The sequence below is a fragment of the Notolepis coatsorum genome (assembly GCF_963971535.1).
Source record: "Notolepis coatsorum genome assembly, chromosome: 5".
Taxonomy (NCBI): Eukaryota; Metazoa; Chordata; class Actinopteri; order Aulopiformes; family Paralepididae; genus Notolepis; species Notolepis coatsorum.
Window position 1 is genome coordinate 162,350,902 of NC_140169.1, and position 17,045 is coordinate 162,367,946.

The 17,045-nt window shown below is 42.7% G+C and overlaps 1 protein-coding gene across 1 annotated transcript in view; it reads left to right on the top strand.

Moving 5' to 3' along the window:
* The window catches only part of cfap210 (cilia and flagella associated protein 210), a gene marked incomplete at its 3' end in the record, with an annotated part of 58,643 nt that overhangs the window by 24,641 nt on the left and 16,957 nt on the right, over positions 1–17,045 (top strand). The window contains exons 2-5 of the mRNA XM_084314355.1: positions 6,998–7,200; positions 8,438–8,611; positions 9,509–9,714; positions 16,393–16,549. Coding sequence (XP_084170481.1) covers positions 7,021–7,200; positions 8,438–8,611; positions 9,509–9,714; positions 16,393–16,549 — 717 coding nt within the window. The 5' untranslated portion in view covers positions 6,998–7,020. The remainder of the gene's footprint in view (positions 1–6,997; positions 7,201–8,437; positions 8,612–9,508; positions 9,715–16,392; positions 16,550–17,045) is intronic.

Below are 17,045 nucleotides of genomic sequence, written 5' to 3' on the forward strand. Positions count from 1 at the left end.
CCACCAACAGGGGTCAGCAAACCCAGGAGAGAGAGAGAGAGAGAGAGAGAGAGAGAGAGAGAGAGAGAGAGAGAGAGAGAGAGAGAGAGAGAGAGAGAGAGAGAGAGAGAGAGAGAGAGCTATCTCTCTTGGCACAACGCCCAGACCTGCTAGCTGGCTCTACGCCCAGAATGAGTTATCTTCCAACTATCGCTCCTTTAAACTGGGCTGTGTGTCTTTAATCAAGAGTTTATTCTATACATGTACGAAAGAAAGAGAGAGAGAGAGAGAGAGAGAGAGAGAGAGAGAGAGAGAGAGAGAGAGAGAGAGATCAGGGGCCTGATCTCTGATCCAAACGATGGGGGGGTGTGTGTGTATTGTATGTGTGTATTGTATGTGTGACTGTGTGTGTGTGTGTGTGTGCCCAATAGTGCAAACAAGCTAGAGTCTCGTCTCACGCTGCCCAAATTGTTTTTTTTTTTTTTTTTTACTCTCTGCTCATATTATCACAGCTAGCCTCTCTGTAGCAACAACTTCACAAGCCAATAAGAAAACGAACAATAGTGTATCCGTAAACGTAATTAGTTTGACACAGAGAATGCCAGCTGTAATAGTGTGTTTTGAATAACAGCAGAGCGGCACCGGTTTTTGTTTTGAAAATTGAGAGTCTTATCTACAGAGGACAGAAGGTACAGTTATGTGTGTATGTGGAGAGTGTCGTAAAGGGATCAGGGAAAGGGGTCAGGGAGAAGTTTGAACAGATGGAGAAAAATTTGACCAGAGGTCGAAAACATGCAATTAAAATTGATTAGTGGCGCACTTATAGCCTGTTAAAAGAGGAATCGCCCTAGTGTAAACACCTCACCACTCGTGTTCGTCTTAGCCGTCCATCCAGACCTCGTCACACAGTCAGCTCAACTTATTCCTCCCTCAGAATCTCTTACGGATATTCTAATCAAAAGCAAAAATGCTCACCTGTGTTTGTTTGTCGACACCGCCAGAATTTCTACGGGAGAGGTCCGGAGCTGGCCGTGTGAGGGGGCCCGGCAGGGCGGTCTACAGGTCAAGGGTCACCAAATGTTGTGGCTGATGGTTGTTTAACACAGCAGGAGACGATATTTCCAATTTTAACAAGTAGGTAATTTATTTAGGAAAAGAAGTTCTTAACAGCAAAAGCTATGGATCGAGCAGAGGATCACCACAGCTTGAACAAAAAACACTCTACCCCTCAATCCCTCTGCTTGTCCCCTAAATCCCCTCTCAGTCCTGCCCCCACATGACAGATATGATGACGTGTCATATCATGTCAGATATGACATGACGTACATTAAGATGACACGTAGATTTAACATCGGAGAGAGATAAAAACATTAAGAACATCGAAGAGAGATAAAGACATTAAGAAGAACATAGATTTAGATAAAAACATTAAGAACATCGAAGAGAGATAAACAAGATATGATGTACACACACGATATGATGTAAAACATTAAGAACATCGAAGAGAGAGTGAGATGTGTGTGTGTGTGTGTGTGTTTGTGTGTGTGTGTGTGTATGTGTGTGTGTGTCTGTGTGTGTGTGCGTCTGTGTACAGACGTGTGTGTATTGTATGTGTGTATTGTGTGTGTGTGTCTGTGTGTGTGTGCGTCTGTGTACAGACGTGTGTGTATTGTATGTGTGTATTGTGACACAGGGAATGTGTGTGTGTGTGTGTGTGTCGGTGTGTATGTCTGTACGACTGTGTGTGTCTGTGTGTGTGTGTGTGTGTGTCGAAGAGAGAGTGAGATGTGTGTGTGTGTGTGTGTGTTTGTGTGTGTGTGTGTGTGTATGTGTGTGTGTGTCTGTGTGTGTGTGTGTCTGTGTGTCTGTGTGTGTGTGCTGTGTCTGTGTGTGTGTGCTGTGTATGTGTGAAAGAGAGAAAAGACACAAGATTAGAGCACACGATATGATGTACTGAAATGTCCATCTGCCTATCTTGAGGTTGTTTTAAGAACATCAGCCAGACTGTCGCCCTAGTGTCTTTGAGCCCTGCTAGTTGACCTATATTAAACTAGTCAAGACTAACCCCTTTCCTACCTCCACCCCCGTATACACATTTTCCACAACAATAGTAAAAATAGCTAAATAAGACAAACAGTAAGACAATAACATAAGACAATACAATAATTACAAATAAAAGAATAATAAAGACAATTTTTTTATTAAAATAATAAAATAGCTAAATGTTATAGTAAACAATAAGAAACAATTTAATAACACTAAAATAAGACATTAAAAAAGAACAAATACAATTATTTTAAAGAAATACATAAAACAATGAGAACTGTAATGGCCTAAATGGATTTAATGTGCAGTGGATTTATGTGACCAGGGGGTGGCGCTTCTTTTATATAAGCGTCAGGTACGCGTGAATACTTTGGGCAACCAACATGTCCTTCCGCATTGCTCTGATTGGCCGAGCGTGCGCATGCGCATGAGCCGCGACGGCCTCCTCAGCCAGCTCCTCAACCAGGCTCCGCTTAAGGCAATTTATACAAATGGAAGTATTGATTACGCCGTAACGAATCATTAAAAAAATATACCCTTAACTGGAATATGTTGTGCCTTTACACATATGTTGGATTATGTAATTGGTTTGTCATGACAAACCAATAAAAAATCGTGCGACTCGGGCACCGCTCGCGGTCTTGGCTGCAGCCATCCTCTCTGCTGCCGGAGCTACTGGAGCCGGCGCCGGTCTGCGAGGCTGCGCTGGTATTTTTTTAATGATTCGTTACGGCGTAATCAATACTTACATTTGTATAAATTGCCTTAAGCGGTTTAAGGAACAAAAGCCAATATATCCTGTTTGCACGGTGAAGCAAATAAATATCATTTTCCAAGAAGACCTGCATTGCATCCATCATTGGGACGCCTGTTACTGTTCCGCAACTGTAAGTTACTTCCGGGGTAGGCCTGATTGGCCCCGACAGGCACGTGACAGGCGCGGCCATGCCCCGCGGCAGCCTCAGGACGCGCAACAAGGCTGCTGAGAGCTGTCGCGCGGAAATAGGCTGTCTATTGCCTCGCGCTGCAACGCGGAAATAGGCTGTCTATTGCCATTCTCTAAGACAAACTCTAACCTTAACCAGCTCCTTAACAGTGCCTAAACTTAACCCTTTAACCTTAAGCAACTCCGAAACTATGCCTAACCTTAACCTTAACCTTAACCATGCCTAACCTTAACCATAAGGCATAACCAACTCCGAAAGAATATTGCCATTCTCTAAGACAAACTCTAACCTTAACCAGCTCCTTAACAGCGCCTAAACTTAACCTTTCTAACCATAACCAACTCCGAAACAATGCCTAACCTTAACCAACTCCGAAACAATGCTTAAAGTTAACATGCCTAAACTTAACGGCGAACTAATGCACGTTAAAAAAAAATAATAATAATTGAAGGGAATCGAACTTGCCAGCAATGGACGGTAGGATCCACACCAATGCAGCGTTGCCAATTGAGCTATTTCTGGATGGTGAAAAAGGGCGTATTACTGCTACATAATGCTGCCGCGGAGCGTGCCGCGCGGCAGAGAAAGTTGCGCGTCCTGAGGCTGCCGCGGGGCGTGGCCGCGCCTGTCACGTGCCTGTCGGGGCCAATCAGGCCTACCCCGGAAGTAACTTACAGTTGCGGAACAGTAACAGGCCATTGGGACATGGACGGTTTGTTATCAGACCTAACTAAATAGAACGGCGCGTCAGCCAAGTCTATCTACGGGATCAAATTGCTCAGTAGCTCCGTATAAGACGGGAGCTTCTTTAATAATAACAATAATAATAAAATATTTAAGTAAAAATAATAGAAATAAAGAAAAATAAGACAATAAAATAAAGATAATAATTCATTTAAAAGCTATTTTAAAAAGGTAAGTTTTGAGCAGTGCCAACCGAGTGTGCTGAAGTACAGTATAGTATATATATATTTTTTAATTTTTTCTTTTTTTTTGTGCATTTTTACAGCTTTATTGGTCAGGCAGGACCGACAGAGAAGAGGGCGAATGGGAGGAGAGGTGGGGGATTGATTGATTGATTGATTGATTGAAAACTTTATTAACAGATTGCAGAATGGGTACAATACAGTACAGCTCAATACACACAATTGTTAAGGGGATGCAGACCAGAGAAAGACTTTTGTCTTGTTTACATCAGGGTCCCCCATTTTCAATTAATCAGGACATATATGACATACATGACATACAGATAGTCAGTACTGCTACATCTATACATTTATGACATACCAGATTTGCAAATACAGTACTGTTTGTGATACAAAAGGAGTCAAGAAAAGGGAGTATATACATTTGACGTAGAAACTGTACATTGGAGGAGGTTGGGTGGGGTTGTGTGGGGGGGGTTGGGTACATTGGGATATTGACAAGCATACTGGGTAATTTACATTGGAGGTAGTTGGGGGGGGGGGGGAGAAACACTGTATAAACAAGCAAAACTGTACATTGGGGGGGGGGGGAGACACTGTACAAACAAGCAAAATTGTACATTGGACTATTGACAAAACCATACTAGCTAAATGACTGTACATTGGAGGGGGTTGGGTTAGGACATTTACAGGGGCCAGTTTTGAATTGCAGTCTCCCGTAGGTGTCCCTTGAGAGTGGTTTTGAAAGTGGGTAGTGATCCACATTCCTTTACAGCTTTGGGTAGGGCGTTCCACATTCATGTGGCATAATTGTGAAATGTGTTTAGTCCCTTATTTGAGCCGAATCTGGGTTTAACATGATTTGTGGAGCTCCCTCTGGTGTTGTGATCGTGGTATTCACTGACCTTTGGGAAGTATTTTGACATGTACATGGGTACCTTGGTCATGTAGTGTATCTTGTAGACCAGGCCCATTGCAAGTTGCTGTACTCTGTCGTCTACTCTAAGCCATCCTAGGTTGTCAATGTGGGCAGGGGTGAGGTGGGTTCTAGGAGTAAGGTCAAGCAGTAGTCTGACCAGTTTGTTTTGAGATGTTTGTAATTTTGTTTTTAGCGCCTTTGAGGTGCTTTGGTACCATGAGGTGCAAGCATAGTCGTAGTACCCTTGAATGAGTGCTCCTGCCAGAGTCTTCAGGGTATTCTTGTTTACCAGAGAGGAGATCCGGTACAAGAATCGAGTTCGTTGGTTGACTTTTTTTATTACATTGGATGCCATTTTGTCACAGGAGAGATTATCCTCTAGGATGGAACCCAGGTAGGTAATTTCATCTTTCCTTGTGACAATATTGTCACCCACTGTAACTGAGAAGCCGTCGGTCTTGCTGAGTTTGTTATTTGAACCGAAGAGAATGGACTCTGTTTTGCCCATGTGTAATGATAGTTTATCAGCGAGCCATATGCAGATTTTGCCTAGTTCCGAGCTGAGGGTTTTTTCAACCTGTAACTTGTTCCTGTCAGAGACCAGCAGGGCTGAGTCGTCCGCAAACAGGAACAAGTTGCAGTCACAAGCTGACGACATGTCATTTGCATAAATTAGGAACAGTAGCGGTCCTAGTATGCTTCCTTGTGGAACACCACAGCTCACTGTGAGGGGGGGGGGATAGGGTACTGTTTACCTCCACCATCTGTTCCCTCCCCTCAAGGTAGGATTGCATCCAGCTCACTGATAGACTATCAAAACCAATTGCTTTTAGCTTGTCAATCAGAATGGTGTGATTGACAGTGTTGAAGGCCTTTTGTAGGTCCAGCATGACCATGCCGCAGTATTTGCCCGCGTCCACCTCTTGTTTGATGTGACTTGTTGGGAGACATGCGACAAATAACAACGGGAGTATCTTTTTACAGTAGACGTACAATATAGTATCTTTTTACAGTAGACGTACAGTATAGTATCTTTTTACTAACCAAGTTAACCTGAACCAAGCTAACCTGAACCAAGATAAACTTACCTGAAATAGTCGCTACAGCAACACAGGATGACCTTGTGGGCGTTAAACTCAGTGCTGTTGACTTTAATAACCACATCACAGAACCTTCCCTCCAGACGCAGTTCATTAAGGATTGTACAGGACATTGTTTCCTTTTCCATGTGGGGATTTTTAAATTGTATCTACAGAATATATTCAAGCTTACAGACAAGTAGCTGGAAACAACAAGTGAGCTCTTCACTTGTCTTCTGAGATCTGAGATCTTCTGAGAGAATTGTTGAATAGATAACCTGTTACACAAATGTTCTAGAATGTTTGATTATGACATCATACTGTGACATCATACTGTGACATCATACTGTGACATCACAACGGAACATGTTTGAGTTCCATTTGAATAATATAAATAATATGTATGATATAATATAATATAATGTTATATATTATAATATAATGTAATATAATAATAAAGTATAATATATTTAGCTCCCATTTGAATAATATACACATGTCTAAAATTACATTACATTATATTATATCATACATATTATTTATATTATTCAAATGGAAACAAAAGGATAAAATATATATTTGTTTTATTAATAAAATAATAAAGACATTAAAATGATAAAAATGGGAATAAAACAATTAGATAAGATAGTAAAAATAGCTAAATAAGCCAAACGGTGAGACAATAAAATAAGACAATAAAGAATTACAAATAAAATAATAATGAAGACCGAAAAATTAAATAGTTAAAATAGCAAAATTAGATAGTAATATGTAATAACATAAAATATAATAACAGTAAAATAAGACATTAATAAATAACAAGTAAAATGATAAAAAAAAAAACGACATCAAATAATGATACAAATTATAATAAAATATTTAAGTAAAGATAATATAAATAAAGAAAAATAAAACAATAAAATAAAGATAATAATTCATTTAGAAGCTATTAAAAAGGTAAGTTGAGAAAAAAAAAAGTGCCAACCGAGTCTGCTGTCCTAATGACCTGCAGGAAAGTGTTCCACAGTTTTGAGGCGTAGCAGCAGCAGGAAGTCATTCCCTCATCGCTACCGTTTCCCCTTGCGGTGTTCTTCTTCCCAGCCGAGGTAGACGGTAACGGGACGATGCCGCCTCCGGACCTCCGCCAGGTCACCATCCTGTCCAGAGCGGAGTGGATGAGGATTCGAGGTGGTTTGAACCACGTTAATAAACACGAGGAGAGCGCCAGAGAGGCGGCGCAAGAGAGACATGTTCTGCACCAGCGCTCACAGGAAGCAGTGAAACTCATGTCCAACACCATTGAGGTACGTGGGTCTGATATACATTTTTCTTTCTTTTCTTTTTAGCGTTTTTCCAGCTTTATTGGTCAGACATGACCAACAGAGGAGAGGGAGAACGGGAGAGGATGTGGGGGAGGACATGCGGCGAATCCGTCCGGGAGCGGGAGGTGAACCCGGGTTGACCGCGTAGGTTTGCGTCGCTGTATGCGGTGCGCCACTGGGGCGCCCCTATAAACGGTTTCTTATAGAATTCTATTTAATAACTAATTATCAATAAGGGATGCACTGATGCCAATACTGGTCTCTCTGGCTACGCTCACACTGCAAGCTTTAGTGTTCAATTCTGATTATTGCTCAGATTCCAGTGTGAACTGGTCCCACACTCCTGAACTGACCCGCATGCGCAAATGAACAATAACGAAGATGGACGTAAACATGGAGGACACTGAAGTCACAGTTTATGGTTTCATTTATAAGTTGAATGTCAGGATTGGGGGGGGGGGGGGGGGTAGGACACACACGGAGACACACACAAAAGGAGGGAATTTTAAAGTTACCCCAGAGGGTAAGTCTTCAGGGGTAGGGCCCGACAAGCCTAGTGCTTCTCCCTAGCCCTTTTCGGACAATTGGACAATGCTGCAATAGCAGCTGGTAAAACTTTGGCGATTTATGGAATGACCGTTGTTATGTGTCCAAAGCCCGAAATAAAAAATAACTGAACTGAACTGAGTTATGAGATAGGGTGAGGGAAAACACAAGAATAAATCAAAATAAAAGCTGTAGAAAACAAAACGCCAGCATAAAATAAATGGGGGAGGACCCCAAAGTAACCACCACTGCCTAGCAGTTGAAAACGGACAAGAAATAAAAAGAACTACAGAAAGAGAAAACCCTAGAAACAATACTTGGGACACTCCTCTACTACTGAGGGAAAACATGAAATGAACAAGCGTCCGAACACAGGAAACCAAGCCTCCTTAAAGGCACTGCACACCTGACACCAATCAGGTGGCAATCAAGCCCACACACCTGCCATGCCGCATGGCAATCAACTGGTGTCTGGTGATTGACAGCTCACCAGAGAAAACCCCAAATAGATTAAAAGCACACAGGAATAAACTAAAACCAAACCCACATAAACCATGATCCATCACATTGGATGCTTGTGAGATGGACGGGCTCTAGGTGGTGCAGTGAGACAGTACCGTCGGTCCATGTTTACTCTAGGGAACCTTTGAACAACATCCCACATGTATTACAGGGGCAGAGACAGAAGAAGCTGCAGGCGAAGAAGATCCGGGATGAGCTGGAGGAGGAGCAGAGGAAGCTGACCGACATCGAGGAGGCCAAGTATCAGCAGGAAATGAGGAAGGAGACCATCGCACGAGCCAAGGCTCAGCAGTTCTACCTGACGGACCGTGTCAAAGGGTTCCATGTTGGTACCACCTACCATCAACCCTAACCCTAACCCCCAAGAGTAGGCCTCAAACTGGGCATGCCCTCTCACACACCCCCCTCCCCCTAACCCTAACCCTAACACACATATACTAGGGCTGCTACATTATGGCAACAATTATAATCACAATTAAAGAATTATAATCACTGTGAAAGAAAGGTGCGCTGTATTTACGATACGAGACTAAATGAGAGCAACACGGCATGCGGCACGATAATCGTGTTTTCATGATCGTGGGAAGACAACATCATAATTGAAATTTAAACTTGATTAATCTTAACATTGGGCCAAAATTGGGGACACTGCATTGACTTACATTGACTGTCCACCTTTCCCAATACATGCCTAAACCCGAACCGTAACTCAACCCGAAATTAACCCAAAAATAAGCATTTTACTAATTGGGTATGGGCGTTTGGTCCCCAGTTGGAAAAGTTGTCCAGAATGAAGTAAAGTTTAGTTTTATTTATCACATATAGGTACATGTACATTACAGTGAAATGCTTGGTTCTGTATGAGCCCCTGAGAATCCAAGTGCTCCTGTCCATCTTCGTCAGGGACGTGACAGCGATCTGTTGTGCATGTTTTTCCATTAGGTTTATCTTATCGGGAGGGGAAACCCTTGTGAGCACGGGGGGAGAGAACATGCAAACTCCACAGAGAGATACCCCACCTGTGTACCTGGCAACATGGCAACCTGGTCCCCAAGCGGGAATCGAACCCAGGACCTTCTAGCTGTGAGGCGACAGTGTGAACCACTACACCACCGTGCCGTCATGAGACTCCGGTAGCGCCTGCCCCGACCGCAGCAGTGCAGAGAGAGGGGTCGGGTGGCTCGATAATTTTATCCGAACGACGCAATTGTGTTTTTCGCAGAGTGCACTCCTCATGACGGAGGTCCTGAAAGAGAGAGAGGCGCAGCTCGAGCTGCAGAAGAGGATCCGGGGCGCCTCCACGGACATCGACAAGAGCTTCCTGCAGATGGAGAAGCGGCGAGAGGAAGAAGCTCTGAACCGGGAGAAGCAGAAGGAGCTCCAGAGGCAGCTGGACAGCGAGAGCGTAGCGGACGAGCTGAGGAAGCAGTGAGTGTCGCTCAAAGTTTATTTTTATTCCACCTTTTTATTTAATTTTTTATTTGTTTTAATTATGTTTTTGGTAGATTTTTATTGGTTTTTGCTACCGGGCAGTCCGGTAGAGAGAGAGAGAGAGGAAGTATGGGAGATAGACAGGGAAGACATTCGGCAAAAGTCGCCGGGTCCGGGAGTCGAACCCGGGACGGCCGCGTTGCACCGCAGCAGATTTTAGTCCACGTTTTTATTTTTATTTTTACAGTTGTACAGCCCTGGCCTATTTTTTTTCTTCATAATTCTATTCTATTCTATTGTGCTTCTATTTAAATTGAGTTCATATTCCATTTGATTTTATTCCATCTTTTAATTTTTTACAGTTGTACAGCCCTGGCCTATTTTTTGTCCATAGTTCTATTCTATTCTATTGTGCTTCTGTCTTAATTTAGTTCATATTCCATTTATTTATATATTTTTTATTTATTGATCTTTTTCCCCCTCCATTTTCCTCCGATTTTCTCCCATCCCAATGTTAGTCGTTATGCCAATTGCAATCAGCAGCGCGGATTCTCACTGAGAGGGCGTAGCGCAGTAGCGGCCGCTGACGCTGGTGCCTTGTAGGTCGCAGTTCTCGTTAATAGGTCGAGTTGAAAATGTAATGATCTGAGATGCTCTGGAGCAATCTCTCTCTGTCTCTCGGATCAATCAAATCAAATAATTAACACATGTATGTTGTCATTTTAAACAACTCACCATTCATTCATTATGCATCAGCAGCAACACAAACACGCACAGCTCTCTCTCTCTCTCTCTCTCGCTCTCTCTCTCTCTCTCTCTCTCTCTCTCTCTCTCGCTCTCTCTCTCTCTCAGATGATGTCAGAACCATTCAATAATAAACACATTTGTAAAGCTCGTTATTTTAAACAAGTTACCATTCATTGTCTGAGTGGTTATGTCCCACATGCAGCGAAATTAGAGAGAGAGAGAGAGAGAGAGAGAGAGAGAGAGAGAGAGAGAGAGAGAGAGAGAGAGAGCGAGAGAGCGAGAGCATTTTACTAGTAAAGTTACATTTTCAACAAGATTGCTGCTATTTAAACACTTCATGGAAACGGGGTAACGTTAACCTTATGTCGACTGTAGTATTGTATGACCTCGACATAACGTTTAAACGTTAACGTTACTCCGTTTCCATGCAGGAATTATAAAAGTGGCCGGCTAACGGAGCTAACAGCTAGCAGTACTGTAACGTTACATTATGCGGCATCAGTAGACAACGTATCATGTATTAAACTAGAGTTAAGATCGCTAATCTACCTTGTTGTTGGCTTGTTGTTGTTGATAAAGTATATCCACTCCATGGCATTGTCCATCCAGCCTGTGTTGATGTCCATCCATTGTCCATACATGTCCCTCCATGACTGCATCCATATTATAGCTTGCAAGCTGTGTGAGTGAAGAGCTGTGCCTTTGTCCATGTCCGCCTCGAACAGCCTGCAAACTACCTGGTGTTCTATCGCCATGCTCTAAGACAAACTCTAACCTTAACCAACTTTGAAAGAGTGCCTAAGCTTAGCCTCAGTGTAGTTACTTGCTGTTGTTGTTGACGAGTCAACTGAACTGCTCTCTGTAAGCCAACCCGAGAAATGCGGCTATGGAAAAAAACTGGCATCGCGTCGGCCAATCAGAGAGCGTCTCCACGAAATGCGGCTATGGAAAATTCTTCACGGAAGTTCACGCGGCTGGGCTAGACCGCTTCAAATCGCGCTCGGATTCCAACATAATAGTCATATTTCAACGCACAACGCCGTATGCACTGATTGGCTGTGACGGAGACAGCGATCAAACTGTGACGCGCACGCAGAGCGCTATCGCTTCTTGCCCGGGCGACAAATACGAAAAAATAAAAAAAAACGTCACTTCCTGCCCATGAAAACGCTGTTTTTTTTATTTAGATAATAACGTTATATTGTGCATTGGAAATACAAACATACTTAAAATGAGTAAATATTATTAATTTTAAACATGTTTATATTATTTATAGGGCTATAAAACAAAAAACAAAAAAGTTTTTTTTTCTTCTTCTCTCATTTAACAGGTGGGTCGGCGCCTTAGCGCCACCAGTGGCGAGCCGCCACTGGCGTAGCGTGTGGAAGGATCACACTATCCCACTCAGGTCCTATCCGCGCTTAGCAGGCGCCCCGACCGAACTGTAGGAGTCGCTGTTTACAACGACCCGGACCCACCCCGCCAGCTTCTCCCACCCTCTAATACTGCTGATTGTATTAGTGTGAACGGCCAGCCAAGCTGGTGACAACCCCGGAGCTGTGAGCTGGATTCGAACAGGCGAATCCAGCCGCTCCGGGGTTGGTGACGAACGCAATCTCCGTTACGCCACCTGATCGCCCAGTTCATATTCCATTTTATTTCATTCCACCTTTTAATTTTATCATCTGTTCGTTATTGTCTGTCCGTTAATGTCGCACCGAAAATGACCAAAGCTTGGTCGATAAAGACCTTTCTGATTCTGATTAATTTCAGAACCTTTTTAGAAGAAATCTATAGACCAGAAGAATTCAATGCAACAGAATGCAACAGAATTCTTCTGAAAGTTGCAAGCGGAAGAAATTCTTCTGGTCTATAGATTTCTTCTGAAAAACATTTCAACACCTTGCAGTGGAATCACGTACGACACTATCATTGTATGAATAATAATTCTTTATTTATCCAGGAATGTCCCATTGAGATACAAGATCTCTTCTTCCAGGGAGTCCTGACCAACACGGCACACAACAAGTTTCAACATAAAAACATAAAAACAAGGGCATTAAACAAAAAACATACAAATCAAATACAAATACAGAAGGCCATTTGTGCAGTGGCAAGAAGCATAATCAGATCAGCAATAGCATCAGGTAAAATGTTACATGTTTCATGAAGGGCTAATCGTAGCATACCTTTAAAAGCATTCACAGTAGGAAGTGCCTCTAGACAAAGTTTCACTTACAGCGTATTCCATAAAAAGGGAGCATAGTGGGAGAATGCAGCTTTACCAAGCTCTGACTGCATCAAAGGAACATTTAAAAGCATCATCATACTGCTCACAATAAAGGCCTTGCACAGAATTTTAGCGTAGTTCTCTTTCTTACTAAATGGCCGCCTGTAACCATTGGTAACCACTTTCAAAAGATATTAAAAAAAAAATGTATTAACACTTTGATCGCCGGGGTTAAATTCATAATTTACCATCCCTCGCCAGCCCTATTTAACATGGAGAAGTTCCCCTTCTTTGCAGGGCTATAACTTTTTAAATTGTATTGCTCAATTGACATTACTATGGCCCATTCAATGTCCTATATCTATTGTTGAGGGTGTAGCAACGTTATACTTTTTCATTCACATATTCATACTAAAATACGGTCTAAAGTATAAGTATGTTTTTATGGTTTTCTGCAGCTTTCTCCAGAACTTGATTTATAGCCCTAAATGCATTATATTGATGATCAAATACAGTTTGGTAGGAATCTGTGCGAGATAAAAAATTTCAACTGGACGTGGTTCTAGGAGTTACTACGTATGATCTGATGTTGACCGGATGGGCGGGGGTCGTTTATAATTCCGTGGGCAACGTTATATCATTCATCTAGTGTGGGTGATATGATCATCAGAGCAGTTAGTATCGAAGACATTAACAAATAACGCTGAAACTCACCGTAGCTTCCACTCGCCGTTGGGAGATGAGCATGGAACAGAATTTTTTCTATTATGGGATGTCGAAATATCCGATCCATTTCCAGGTTGTATAATAGTATATACGTCCAAATCATGTTGTTTATCGAGTTATTGGTAACGGATCACTATCCATTGTGTCGAGCTCGAGTCCCGGGACCTATAGCGAGTGGTCGGACCAAATTGAAATGAGCACCAGCTTCCACTTCCTGTTTCTCCCCGCCGATCCGCCACCCGATGGCGCTCTTGAACCGTTGTAGAGTTGAGAGGGACTCAACAGTACATCTCATGTCTCCGGGGGAGAAATATGATTCCGATCACAGATTTTTTAAATATTGATATCAAAGACGCTGTCCAGCGTCTTCAGCAGAATGAGCATGGCGGGGAAAGACGTGTTTCAGCGTCAACAGCGATTAAAGTGTTAAAATATCTGTGCAGCGGTAGAGCAGGTAAACACTGGAAAAGTATGATATTATTATACTGTGAATTATTTACAAGGTCCAGTAATAAGACACCAAATTATTATGTTCTTGTTGATATATTTCTCATACATCAACACATAGCAACCGTCGTTTTGCATGTGACAACCGTTGTCTCTTCCATCGCCGTATGCAAAACGAAGGTTATCCTATAACCCTAGTTATATGAATACTGGCTGAGCGTCTCGCTCTGCCATTATGAGATATAATCTCCAGCACCTACTGTGCGCGTGAAAAATTGCACATGCACCTCACTTGCACGTGACCACGTCTACTCCCGTGCGTGCCTCTACAAGACACAGGAAGTGGTCACGTCCATGCCCTTCCAAGTTTGAATTCCATACGTGGAAAACATCCAAGGGACCTCAGGGCGCTGAAGAGCGAGACGCTCAGCCAGTATTCATATAACTAGGGTATACTGTTATATTATCATACTGGCCAATCGCGTCTGAATAATGAAGCCCAAAGTCGCGTCACATGCAAGAGCATATTACCTACAAATAGAATGCTCATGCGGTTTTTAGGCTACTGGTAGGCTATTCTTATGCCATGCTCAATATTAAAACTCATTGCTCGTCCACCCAACGTAAACAGAGCAGAGATAAGCTTCAAATCGCTGCAAGATCGCGCAATAATGAAGTCGTGTTTTGAACATTTATGTTGTGTTGATGGAATCACATTAACACTTTGAGAGCCAGTCCGTGTTTTCCTTTTTACCCCCTTGAATGCCCAAATCCACTCCAATGTTAACGTTAATATCGCCTAATCTATGTTTTAAATTATGGCTATGTGTCTAATCTGCCCGTCGCTTATCAAAGACTCATTTTCCAGTCAACATTGTCAAAGCAGATTGTTTTTTTATCGCTTCATTTCCGTTTGATAGCATTTTGAAAATCACTCGTTTTCGCGGAAAAGAAAACACATTCTATGATAATCGCCTTTTACTGTAATATTGTAGAACGTTGTCATTTGTCGGCCTATTTATGAATCGTTTTCAAATAAACGCTAGATAATCGATAGTATATGTGTGCGCATGCACGCTCCTGCCGCGCGCTGATAATCGCTGCTCTTATTTCCTGATGGCTTTTACAGTCAAAACAGCCATATCACATATAGGGGAAACACTTATATATCCGTAAAAACGAGTCTGATTATCCTAAGACTGATAACATAGATTCCTTGCCTGAGATCAGATGGTATCCAAATGGATTATTCCAATTCCTGATCACCATTCGAAAAAATCGATCATTGTATTGATCAACCGTGTATACAGTAGAACACATAATCCCTGCTGCTCTTCAGGCTCCGGAGTGATGCCGGTCGATGCCGGCTGTGTGAGTGAGATGTAAAATGTGGAGTCAGAAATCCTTTCTCCCATTCACTTTCATTGAGTCCAATCCAAAAGAATGATTTACCATCTGGGAGACGATAGGGGGCGCTTTGAGCGCCTGGGGTGACTGGATCTCCAACGCTCCAATGCTCGCTTGATGCAATATGATTTCAGATCGCTAATTAAAAAAAAAAAAAAAAAAAAAAAAGGGAATAAAACGAATATTCTCGTGAGTTGGCATTCAACCCGGGGGGTAATAACACGAGAAAACTCGTGGGTGGCATTCAAAGTGTTAATATAGAGAGATGAAAACAATACGTTATTTCGATTGGCGCTGAGAGAAACGTCAGTGGCCAATCAGATCGCGCATCCCGAACGCGGAAGTGAAAGTCCGTTAGGGAAAATATACATGCGTCCCGGCGGGACACATGGAAACGGAGCCCCAAAACATTAGCATTAGCAGTAGCTGCGAGCGCCAGGATAATTGGAAAAACATTCAACAACTAGTCATGTTGACCACATTCATCCAATACCCAGTCCCCCCGCGCCAACACATCGCCCGGTTGTTTCACGAGACAACGATAAGTATTGAATATGCTAGTACCAACGCCTGTCGGCGTCGGTCCTACCTGAGCGCGGCGTGGCTCGACTGCCAAACGCCGCGTGTAGTCCATCGGTCCACTGCCAAGAGACGAGGAAAGTTCAGAATAGGACCGACGTTCCATCCGGACGTGCCGAGAAGGGTCCGGGGGCTGGCGAACTTCTGGTGAAAGTCCAACATTGCGTAATTTCTCCCTTTGCTTCATAACAACGTTCCACCTGGTTGAAGTGCATATAGCAGATCCACGGATGGAAAAAAATAAGGAAGGGCGTGGACGTGACCACTTCCTGTGTCTTGTAGAGGCACGCACGGGAGTAGGCGTGGTCACGTGCAAGTGAGGTGCATGTGCAATTTTTCACGCACACAGTAGGTGCTGGAGATGATATCTCATAATGGCAGAGTATGATAATGATACGCGATTGGCCAGTATGATAATATAACAACGGTTGCTATGTTACAGGCAGCCATGTTGGAAGACAATCATTCAGTGCAAGTCCTCTATTACAAGTTATAGGCCTAATGCAAGATGATGACACTTCTCCCTCCGTCTCCTTCAGGATGAAGGCAAACGAGCTGGAGAGAGAGCGAGAGAAGCTGGAGGACATGAGAGACGGACAGGAAATGGAGCGTCTCCGGGAGGTCTACCTGTCTGAGGAAAGCACGGAGCAGCAGAAGAAGACGGAACAGAAGAGAAACATCATGCTAGCACACCTGGTGGGGACTTTAGGAACTGCTCGTTGTTTGAATGTATTTTTTGTTTTGTGACCTTTTTAGATTCAAGAGTTTGATTTGTCACATACATACACGAGACATGCAGACAGTGAAATGTAGGTGGCCATGTGGCGATTGTGCAAAAAATACAAATAATAAAATGGAATAATAAAAATAGAATAGATAATAAAATAGACATGATAAAAAAGTAATAAGAATAAAAGTACAATGCTAAGCTTAAGAAATAAAGGCAATGAGTAATATACAATAATATACAAACATACAGTTGTTTTTAAAGTGACCTTTTTGTAGTGTATTTGTGTGTGGGGTGTGTGAAATAGTGTAAGTGAGGATGTGTGGTGTGTGTGTTCATGTGTGCTCATGTGTGCTCATGACTGTGTGCTTGTTCAAGTTCAAGTTCAAGTTCCTTTTATTGCCACACAGCCAGGCCGGTGGAATTCAAGCACGGTGCAGGTGGTAGCTGCGACAATACACCACA